We start from the raw sequence: 12,261 nt of genomic DNA on the forward strand, positions 1-12,261 counted from the left end.
TTCCTGGTGTTTGTCTGTAAGATATAAGGGATGCTCACAGACTTCTTCCAGAACAAAAAGCTGCACTGGATGGCTTTTGATCTGGAGTGCTGCTTCGAGAAGCTCCCAAGCAATGACTTTCCATCTCCAGACCTTGCAGCAGGGCCTCATTGAGCCAACACCTAACACCCCCTCCCACCCCTCACCTACCACCCTCAGAAAGAGCATAATATGTTCTATGTGGATTTCAAAAAGGTTTGATAAAGTGCCACAAATAGGCACGTTTGAAAAGTTCATGTTCCTGGAACATTAGGGTCATTGGCGGCATTGCTAAGAATTTGGCTGAGTAAGAGGAAAGGAAACAACGGTGTGTGGTTGTTTTATAAATGGGGGTTAGGTATTCAGTTGAGATTCCCATGGGTTAATACTGGTAGCTGTGTTTTTCTTCAAATACATTCATGACCTCAGGCTGGGTGTACAGGATGCAAAGAAAATTTTGTGATTGTGATGGAAAGAATGTTGGCATTCTTCAAGAGGGCATAGACAGGCTAACAGATGAAGAAGGGCTTATGCCCGAAACGTCGATTCTCCTGTTCCTTGGATGCTGCCTGACCTGCTGCGCTTTTCCAGCAACACATTTTCAGCTCTGATCTCCAGGATCTGCAGTCCTCACTTTCTCCTCAAACAATATTTTATGCAATGCAAAATAAAGGGTATAATTCAAAATAGGGTGAGAGATATCTGGGGTTAATTGTGCACAAAACATTGAAGGTGGCAGGGACACATTGAGAAAACAGTAACTAGAGCAGATGGGATCCTGGATCTTGTAAATAGAGTCTTAAAGTCATACAGCATGGAAACACGCCCTTTTGTCCAACTAGTTCAAGCCAAGCAAGTTTCGCAAGCTGAACCAGTCCCACTTGCCCACGCTTGGCCCATACCATTTTAAACCTTTCCTATTCATGTACCTATCCAAATGTCTTTCAAATATCATAACTGTATCTGCATCCACCACTTCCTCTAGCAGTTCCTTCCACATACGAACCACCCTCTGTGTGAAAGGTTGCTCCTCAGATCCATTTTAAATCTATCTCGTCTCACTTTAAAAATATGCCCCCTAATTTTGAACGCCCCCATCCGATGGAAGAGACCTTTGCTACTCACCTTATCTATGCCCCTCATGATTTTATAAACCTCCTATATGGTCACGCCTCCGTCTCCTGTGTTCCAGTGAAAAAAATCCTTAGTCTATTCAATGTCGCATTATAACTTAGCCCTGCAGTCCTGGCAACAAACTGGTTCGTTTTTTTTTCTGAGCTCTCTCCAATTTAATAATCTTCTTCCAATAGCAAGGCGACCAGAACTGTACACAGTACTCCAGAAGAAGCCTTACCAACATCCTGTGTGACCTCAACTCTTATACTCAATGATCTGAGCAATGAAGGCATGTGGTAAACACTTTCTTAACCCATCTTGTCTACCTGCAATGCAACTTTGAAAGAACTATGTACCTGCACCGCCAGATCTCTCTGTTCAACAACAGGGGTGTACAATGAACTGTATAAGTCCTGCCTGTATAAGCGTTAGCAAAATGCGATGGCTCTCATTTAACCAGGTCAGGCTCCACCTGCTACTCCTCAACCAATTGCTCCAATTGATCAACAACCCTTTGTAATCTCAGATGACATTCTTCGCTGTTGACTATACCACCGATTTTGGTGTCAACTGCAAACTTACTAACCATGCCTCCCAAATTCTCATCCAAATTGTTAGGCCTCAGTTGCAAGGCTGTGTCCAATTATTTGCATTTCAGGAAAACTTGAGAACTTCAGAGAGAATGCAGAAAATATGGATGAGTTTCCTTCCAGGATTGAGGAACTTCTGTTACTTGGAAAGTTTGGAGAAGCTGCAGTTGTCCTCCTTAGAATTGAAATGGTTAAGAGGAGAGTCAGGCACATGGGAATATCACCCCCTCAAATTCACCTCAAAATTCTCTGCAAATGGCTTTTTGCATGTACTGCATCATATGAACTGTAGTGTTCAACAAGGCCACTTTCTGAAAGGCAATTAAGAATGGGGAACAAACACTAATCTTGCCAGTAATGTTGATACCTCATGAACAAATTCTAAAAAGGGAACTGTTCAAAATCGTTCAAGGGTCAAAATAGAGTATAGTAGATGGAAAGAGTTCAGTCCCATTGGTAGAAGAATCAATACCAGAGGACTCTGAATTAAGATGCTTGCCAAAAACAAAATCAAAGGCAATATGCACTGATTGATTAGGATTGGAAAGCACCAGTTGAGATATGGCTTTTAAAAAGGAAATCTGAAGTATATAAAAAAATCAGAAGAAGAAAAGAAAATTCAATTCTAAACGGGAGTGAGATGAGCTCAATAGTTCAGAAAAATGCCTTGGACCTAATGGCCATCTTTAATTTGGAGCATTTCATGTGTTATAAGATTTTCTTAGCTTCTTAAATGGGATATATTCAGAACAGATCGAGCTGCTCCAAACTGGTTGGTGTGAATTATGCACTGATCCAATCTATAATCTCATGACTTGGCACAACCCTCATTCTATCGTGTCCACTGAGTCAGATGATCAACCGTATTCCAATGAGGAGTGGAGAAGTGCATGCAAAGAACATTGACAGATGTACCTGTAAATGAGGTGTCAACTTGGCAAAACTACAGTAGAGGGTTACATACCTACAGGATAGAGAAATCAGCTTGCTATTGAGTGTTGAGTGATTCCATAACACATCGATCAAAGAAAAACTCTGTAATGTTGTAGCATCAAGTTGAAAATGAGACAGCTAAACAAGGGAGCAGACTCCATACACACCTCCATTGCTAATGGTGGAATCAACAAGGCCAATTTCTGAAAAGTAATTAAGAATGAGGAACAAATGCTAATCTTGCCAGTGATGTTGGTATCACATGAACAAATTCTCAAAAGGGAAGTGTTCAAAATTGTTCAAGGGTCAAAATAGAGTAGATGGAAAGAGCTCACTCCCGTTGGCAGATGAGTCAATACCGGCGGACTCTGAGTTAAGGTGATTGCTTTTGATTTTTTTTTGGCAATGTGAGGACAATCTTACAATACAGTGAGTGTGCAACAGATGACGGGAACCACTTGCAATCATCTGCTGACAGCAGTGATTAGTGGATGATCCAACCCAACCTCCTCCTGCAATTCCAGTAACACAGATACCAGTTTCCAGGCAATTTGATTCATTAAGTCCACAAAAATATTGGAAAAAAAAACACTTACTGCATTGAATAGGAAGTCCATGGGCCTTGACAACATTAATGGCTTTAAATGTTGAAAACCTGTAGCTGTGCCTGCAGACAAGTTGTTCTGGCACAACAATGGCATTTATCCACAATTTAGAAAATTACCTCTGTTTATCTACCCATTAAAACTAGTGTGCACCTAATCTGACTAGTTAGTGCCCCACATATTCAATTATCAGTAATGTTATTGAAGGTGTTGTCGGCTGTGCTATCCAGCAGCACTTTCTCACCCAATGTTGACCCCAAGTTCTGAGAACACAATGCAGCTCCAGACATCATAACAGAATATACATGCTTGATTTCAGAGGTAAGGATGGAAATGGCTGCCCTTGACATCAAGGTAGCATTTGATCCTGTAGCATCACAATGTTTTTTCAGAAAATGAAATTCAATGAGAATCATTTGGGTGGATGAGGCAGTGATAGGTGGTAAATGAGTAGAATCATACTTGGCACAGAGGAAGGTGTTGTTGAAGGTTAATCAGCTCAGCATTTGGGCATTACTGCAAGGGTTTGAAAGGACAGTATTCTGGATTCACCTGCTTGAGAAATAATATTCCCAATGTTATCAGTATAGAGCGTGGGACGCTTGCTGATTATCTCACAGACTGATTGTTCAACTATAACTCATTTGAGAGGTCCAATGATGTGTCTTCAATGCTGGGTTTACCAAAATAAACAACTTTGGACTGAGATAATTGGACTTCTAATAGTTCTGTGATACCTATTTTATTTTTCAGTGCTTTGTATGCAGAACCACTGATGAATGCAATTATTCTTTTGTTTGAGAATCTCAAGCCTCATCCCATTGAAAATTAAAATGATAGTATTTGACACTGTACATCATTGAGTTATGAGCAATTCGATGTTGTTGATACCAGGATTGTTGTCAGCTAGTGGGGGCACTTTACTGCATTTTGTTACAGAAGTTATGCTGTTAACTCTGACTAAACCATTGCAGAATTCCCTTTCATAAACAACTTGATGACAGTCTGTTATTCATTTATCTAAATGCTACTTTCGATCCAATACTGTCATCAAAATTGATAAATCCAATTGATTTTTAAACTCATGTTAAAAATAAATTATGAAGTTGGTAATTCAGCAAAACTGGAGACCCTCTGCTTGTTTGATTAATGGACAGTCAAAAAAATGTAAGCTGCATTTTGTATGTCAGATTTCTGTTTTAAAAATAACTCTGCCTTTTAATGATTTTATCATGGGAATTATACTGTTTGTTTTTGTTTGATGTGCCTTAACGTTGTTAGGTAAAAAGTGAAGATTAATTGTGTTTTATCTGAATGCTTAAAGCATTCATGATTTGATTAGAGAGTTAATGGCAGGATTGGAGATAAATAGGTTTGATATATATTAGTCCCGTTCTGTAGAAGGGTCACGGGACCCAATGTATTAACTCTGCCTTCTCTCCACTGATGCTACCAGGCCTGCTGAGTTTCTCTAGCAATTTCTGTTTTTTTTTGCTTTTGATATATTAGTCATTGGAGAAATGTATTTTTAAGATTGGGTGCTAAATGTTTGAAAATCAAGTTGGGTGGGATGTGTACAGATGATGGTTGGTGATGTAACCCTGATAATGAAATACTGTCAACCATGGGTATTAGTAATAGGAAAGAAAAAAGAACTGGAGGATTAATAGGATCAAAAGCAGATCAATTTCATGACAAAGAGGCAATTACTTTGGACTCAGCTGAGGAAATATTTTTCACCCCATCGTGAATTGTTGGAATTATGTAATACAGATATGGTGACTGCCTGTTTTTTTTGATTTTCCTACAGTATGGAAACATGCCCTTCGGCCCAACAAGTCCACACCGACCCTTCAAAGAGCAATCCACCCAGATCCATTCCCCTACCCTATATTTACCTCTGACTCATGCACCTAACACTATATGGGCAATTTAGCATGACCAAATCATCTGACCTGCACATCTTTGGATTGTGACAGACACGGGGAGAACGTGCAAACTACACACAGACAGTCACCCAAGTTGGGAATCGAACCCGGGCCCTGGCGCTGTGAGGCCACTGTGCCACCCCTTTTGAATGGGGCGGGGTGGGGGCAGAAACATTTTCCAGGCTGCGATTGATATTTAAAACTCTGCGAAAGTGGTGCTGAGATTGGGGTCAGTGTGATTTTCTGTAAAAGCAGAAGAGGCTTGAGGTACTGAATGGCCTGGTTCGACTCATAAACCTTGTATTCTGATGTTACGTGTTTTTGTCTCAGACCTTTGGCAAATGCTAAGGAGTTTAGTTAGGATACCATTAATGATGCAAATATTCCAAACTGGCAAGTAATATTCAGTTAACTCTAACCATGTGCTTTGATGCCTGATGACTTGGAGATTTGGAATTTCTGCAAATTTGTTAGAACAAATGGATTAGTGTCGGAGTTACTGGGTTGACTCTGGACTTAAACACAAACTGGGTTCAGGGACAAGATAGAGGCTGTAGAGTAAAGTATTTGAAGCTTGGGAAAAAGTACATTCAGAGCAACAATATTGATAAATCTGAGATTGTGATAGAAAAGGCAATGTGGCTCACCAAAGGTGAGATAAGTAAGAGAATGCTGTTTGCTCTTCTAAAACTTGAACCTCGACAAGTACACCCCAGTTCATGTTTTTTTTAATCTGATTTCTTCTTGCAGCCTTTAGCCGAGCTCCAGTTCCAATGGCTGTGATTAGGAGGGAACTGTCCTGTGAAAGTTATCCAATTGAACTCCGCTGTCCAGGAACTGATGTGATTATGATTGAAAGTGCCAATTATGGAAGAACTGATGACAGAATCTGTGATGCTGACCAAGCCCAGATGGAGAATATTCGGTGCTTCCTACCAGATGCCTATAAGATAATGTCACAAAGGTAAGTCTGTAGAAACTTTAATTCAGTACAGCCATTTGTGATCTATGTGGCAGGTTTCTGGAATGATGCCTTTCTTAGTACAACTTCAAGTTCATTTTTCTGGAGCACAATGAGAGTTTGAAACAACAAATAGCATATTTATGCATAAATGTTTTAGAGCTGGCACATCGTTCAAACTGTGAGACCAAAACATTGCACAGGCACAGCATGCCTGTCAGACTTAACTTGGGACATAACTGGATGTTTTATCTATTTAAAAACAAATTGGTGAAACACTTCAGGGCTTAGTATTGTAAGAACAATACACCGCAGTTGTCTGGATTTGGGGCTGAATGAGACTCTCCTTTAACAAGTCATACTGTCACCACTAACTAGTTATTATCTGAGGTTAAAGCACAGTTCAGTGCAAGCAAAGAATGGGGGAAAGAAATCTGTACCCTGATAATTAGAGAGACTGATCATTTTTGTAGTACTGTATTACAGGCTATTTTGTCATTTCCCTCTCCTTATTTTTTTTCCATGTGCTTTTAGTTGACTGGTGAGTTCATCTGCTATAAACTGAGTTTCTTTAGGCAAATCTTTGAATTTTCTAAATCTGCAAGTGAAATGGTAACCCTAAAATATGAGATAATAAGTAAGGCATGCATTCTTTGTCTTGAGGGAGAATAAAACTGCTTTAAATTGCATTTTTTAGGAGGATTTTGACTTGGAATCCTGAGGGCTTGGCCTCTTCAGTTCGAAAACAGGCTGACACTAAAGAAAAGTCTGTTTTGATCTTTGATGGCCATAAAGTGTGCAGACAGTTGCTAAGGAGCACTGCAATTATCTTTTTTTGTGTTCCCTTTTCCTTACTAAAACCACCATAATTACTCAATAGTCGCACAGTTCTTATGGTCAAGAAAGTGGAGATAATCGTGCTGTCATCAGGTTACTGGATGGGTAACCCGGAGTTCCAGGTTAATTCTGGGGGAATAAAGATAATTGAAATTCAACTAATAGTTCAAGAATGGAACACTTAAGTGATGGTCAATGTGACGGTGACTATTAAGCTATAGATTGCCAAGAAAATGCATCTGGTCTGTAAGTGTCCCATATCTTAATTCAGATGACATGCAAATCTGTGGGATGGTAAGTAGTGAGGAAGATACCTATAAATTGCAGAAGGATATCGACAAACCCATCAATTGGATAGTGCATTAGAATGTGCAATTCAGCTGGATAAACACACTTGGAAAGGATGAATATCAAGACCCAGGAAAGTACTAAAGGTCATAGTGATCTTTGTATGCCTATCCACAGATCCTGATGCTAGCAGGGTGAGTAGATAAGGAGATTAGGAAGGCATGTAGGATACTTGCCTTTAAAAAGATGCAGGACAGAATACAAGAGCAAGGAGCATAGGCCACAACTGGAATTCTGTCTGCAGTCTGGTCACCACATGATTGCATTGGACAAGGTGCAGAGGAGATGCTGCCTTGGCTGTAGGGTCTGATATCTGAGGAAAGATTAGCTGGGGCTGTTTACATTGACATAACAAAGGTTGAGAGGGGACCTAATAGAGGTGTACAGGATTATGAGTGGCATAGATAAGACTGGATAGGAACCCTCTTTTCTTTCATTGAATGGACAAAGATTGAAAGCAGTAAGTAGAATAATAAAAGGAGAATTAGATTAGATTACTTACTTAGTGTGGAAACAGGCCCTTCGGCCCAACAAGTCCACACCAACCCTTCGAACAGCAACCCACCCAGACCCATTCCCCGACATCTATCTTCACCTAACACTACGGGCAATTTAGCACATCTCACCTGCACATCTTTGACTGTGGGAGGAAACCTACACAGACACAGGGAGAATGTGCAAACTCCACACAGACAGTTGCCAAAGATGGGAATTGAACCTGGGTCTCTGGCACTGTGAGGCAGCAGTGCTAACCACTGTGCCACCGTGCCGCCCAGGTGTGGAGAATTTAATTTCAGAGGGTTGTGGGAGTCTGGAGCTCCCTGCCTGAAAAGGTGGCTGAGTCAGAAGCTCTTGTAGCATCTAAGTAAAATATAGATACTCACTTGCCTTGCCATATCCTTCAGGGTTGTGGGCCAAGAATTCAAAAATGGGATTAGTGTTGTTGGATCGGTGCCAACAAATGGACTGAATGACATCCTTCTGTGCTGTGAATGCCTATCCTTTCAGGAGGGAAGTCTGCTGTTCTTAACTGCTCTGGCCTATAATGTGCTTGCTGAAGTGGTCTAAGAATCAAGGGAAGGCAGTGGCAAAGTGGCAATGTTTGTTGACTCGTAGTTCCAGGGCCCCAAGCTAATGCTCTGGAAACATGTGTTTGAATCCATGTCAGATGGTGGATGTGAATTCAATAAAAAAAATTCTGAAATTAAATGCTGGCCTAACAGCAGCCATGTACCACTGTCGATTGTTGTAAGATGAATGGAAATTTTCCATTGCACACTGATAGTAAAGACAAACACTGAAGCAACGCAGATACATTTGAACTGTTTATAGTTTTTCTCAGCCAGAGACTAATTTAGCTGTTTTAGATCTACTACCTGTCATCTAATCCTCACTTGTAAAACCTGTTATCATCAGGATTTGCTTTTACTTATTAGCTAATGATATAGATACTAACTAGATTTAGCATCAGACTGGCTCCTTGCGTGCGCACTCTCTGGTCAATATTTTATTCTTTTTCAAAACTATTCACTGAGACTGAATGTTAGGCCCTCTGAACCTTCCTGCTGTCCCCCTCTATCTCCCACCTGCTCATTCTCTGCTTCTGCCTCTCACTGGCTGACTCTGTCTCTGGGTTCTATCCAACTACTTACTCTCTTTTTTTGCTTCCTGCCTGCTCCCTCTGTATTTACCCCTCTCCTGCTTTCTCAATGCTTCTACCTCCTGCCTGCAGAGGATGCCTTCAAACACACTTTGTACCTGATCCAGGGACCCAGCATTGTGGCAAGATCTGGCTTTAAATGGGGTATCCCAGTGACAATGCTGTACACCTCACCCTGTGTTCAAATACACCCAATCAGTCAATCACCAGAGGCCCGGGTTCCTTAGTTTCATCTATGATCCTCCTGGATTCGTGGTGGGTGGTGTATCAGTAGTAGCTATAGCCTTGCTGATGGCTTCACCATGCAATAGACCTGGCCTCTGATTGGCCAGCAGCTCCAGACTGGCAGGATTTCAGCCCCTGTTGAAGTTTGTTGATCTGGGAAGGTATTCTGTTATTTGGTTTAGTGCTGGATTGGCACATGACTTCATGTACTTCCCGTAAAAGACGTGAAGCTGCAGTACATCATGCTGTATGACTCTACACCTATCCTGCTGCATGAACAAGCCTCCATTTAAATTAACTCTCTATTTTTACAACCACCCACCTGCCCACGCTTTGTCATAGAGTATAAAGCTCCCAGTTGCCTGCACTTTACCTCTGGCTATTCCTTTCTCTCACTTGGTGTGTGTCTCTGTGTCTCTCCTTTTCTTTCTCTCTCTCTCTCTCTCTCTCTCTCTCTCTCTCTAATGTATACACAGCTCTGTCTCTATACCTCTGTCCCTCTAGCTGTGCTTTTCTTTCTCTCTGTATTTCATCTTGTTTTTCAATCCCTTAGTCCCCCTCTCTCTTGGCTTCTGCAATTCCCTGTCTGTGCTTCTGTCTGTATCTCTGCCTAAATATCGCAATCTGTGTCTTTTGTTTATGCCTTCCTTTCCCTCTTGCTCTTTCTTTCTATCTATCTCGCTCTCGCTCTCGCTCTCTCCCTCTTCCCTCCGCCCCCCCCCCCCCCCCGCCACCCCGCCTCTGTGTCTCTCTCTCTCTCTCTCTCTCTCTCTCTCCCCATACTCTATTGGGCTTATTCTCCTTGGAGCAGAGAAGATTAAAGGGTTGCCTTGTTGAACTGTTCAAAGGAATGAGTAATTTTGACAAGGTAAGGAAGAATATTCTGTTTCTACTAGCTGGTATGTCAGTAACAAGGATCACAATTTCAAGGTAATCAGCAAGAGATCTTGGAGTGAGATGAGGGGAAACATCTCTACTCAGCGAGTTATTAGGATTTGGAATACGCTGCCTGGGAGAGTGGTGGAGGTGAATTCCAAAGGAGGTTTCAAAAGAGCCGGATATGTATTTCAAAGTGATGAACGTGAAAGCTATGGACATAGGGCTGGAGAATGGGACTAGCTGGGTAACTCTTATAGGAGCTGGTACAGACAAGATGGGTCAAATGGCCTCCATTTGTTCTGTCATTCTATGATCCTGTGATTCTATCTGTCGGTGTGCATCTCAATCTTTCTCTGCCTCTGCTTGCATCTCTCACTCTGCCCCTGCCTATATCTCTTTCTCTACTTTCTTTCTCTCTCTCTCTCTCTCTCTCTCTCTCTCTCTCTCTCTCTCTCTCTCTATTGCTCTGTCTGTGTGCATCCCTCTGCCTGTAGGCCCCTCTGTCTCTCTATGCTGGTATCACCTGTACTCTCTGTCTCTTTGTTCTGTATCTCTGTCTTGTGAGTCCCATTTATCTTTTGGGAGCAGATAACAGAAGTAAAATAACCCGGGTTATGGATCACTGTTTAATTTATGTTTGGGTAAACTGGTTGAAATCCACATATTTTAAAAGCGTAGTCCTTTATTTGGAAGGGGGACAACAGCGTTATGGTTCAGAAGCATTCCTCTGATGATTTAATAAGGCTGCCTACACCATTGCTTATATTAATAAAAAGAGTGATTCTGGAATCTTGCTTCAGTTGGCCCAGAGCATTCTTAGTAACTCAGAACTCATAGCTTTAGCCTTCCAGCATGGTATCAGTTCCATCATTAGGGCCAAGCTAAAGTAGGAAGGATTTGCATAGACTGTTATTTGCCCATCTAGAATGGAAAATGAGACCTCCCAGTAGTGTTTCACAAACAGAACATAATTCCTTAAGAAGAAGATGGGGGCGATAGTTAACCTTTATTTGTTTAGATTTCCATTAATGACTCAGTACACAAGTACTTGTTCCCAGACCATTGCTAATACAACTCTATAGCAGCTGCTAGAAAGCAATCCAGCGAGTGATCTTTGGTGACCTGCTCACCATGCCCTGGTCCTGCATGGCTGGGTATTAGGCAATGTGGATTTCGCTGCTCGTTGGATGCTACCTGAACTGCTGTGCTCTACCAGCACCACTAATCCAGTATTAGGCAATGTTGTTTGAGGCTCTGCATCCTTAAGCTCATTTTGTACTATTCTGTGACTCAGTGTTTTACTGAGCACTGTCATGCTGTTTGTCTATTTATAATTTTCAATGACTAAGTAAAGTTGAAAACTGCTGTATCTTTCTTGAATTTGTACAAGTGAAATTAGACAATTGATAAAATGATGGTCATTGCCATTTCCTTCGGTTGAGATAGCTGTTGTGTCAACTTGATAAGTGGCTGTGATCATGAAGACATGCAAGAGTGTGCAAAAGCCCTTTTGACAGTAATCTTGAGTTTACTTCTCAACAGTAGAAAAGAGAGGTCATGTTTTGTGTACTGAATAAATCCATTTTAGATATTTTTACATGATTAGAGATTAATACTTCAACTTAAATTTAACATCAATTAGATAAACTATAGATGTTTACTGGAAAACCTCAACTTAAGATGTCTGTTTGTTAAGACGATTTTTTACTGTTGTTTACTTAACCCTTACAAATGCTTGAATGTCAGAAATGAAATATGGTCAGCAGATGATGACTCGTGGCCCACATTGCTAACCTTAAGTACCGATATGTATTGCTTTGTTATACTCGGAACTCAACAGAAACCATTTTCTTTCTTGACTTGCTAGTTTGAAGATAGAAACAAATGTAACTCACTTGAATAGAAAAACATGTTCAGAATCCTTTAGCATCTTGATCCTGGGGTATTCACTTCAGCATATTTCATTGGAGAATTGCTAGTCTTACAAGTACTCGAAATTCAGAAATACTCTGTTGAAATGGTTTCAAGTTTCAAAATTTCTTATTAAACATCATGGTCAAATTTGCTCAATTACTTGATTTCCTTAAAAATCCCAAGATTTTGTAAAAATATGTGCTTATATTATACAGTGTTCCACATCAGACAGACTTGCATTCACGGA

At 40.9% G+C, this 12,261-nt stretch overlaps 1 protein-coding gene across 15 annotated transcripts in view; it reads left to right on the forward strand.

Annotated features, from left to right (window-relative positions):
* The window catches only part of LOC140490074 (adhesion G protein-coupled receptor L3-like), a 652,730-nt gene that overhangs the window by 295,523 nt on the left and 344,946 nt on the right, over positions 1–12,261 (forward strand). For all 15 annotated transcript variants that reach the window (XM_072589074.1, XM_072589083.1, XM_072589073.1 and 12 more), the window contains exon 4: positions 5,941–6,154. In XM_072589074.1, coding sequence (XP_072445175.1) covers positions 5,941–6,154 — 214 coding nt within the window. The remainder of the gene's footprint in view (positions 1–5,940; positions 6,155–12,261) is intronic.

Source organism: Chiloscyllium punctatum, chromosome 2, assembly GCF_047496795.1.
Source record: "Chiloscyllium punctatum isolate Juve2018m chromosome 2, sChiPun1.3, whole genome shotgun sequence".
NCBI classification, from domain to species: Eukaryota; Metazoa; Chordata; class Chondrichthyes; order Orectolobiformes; family Hemiscylliidae; genus Chiloscyllium; species Chiloscyllium punctatum.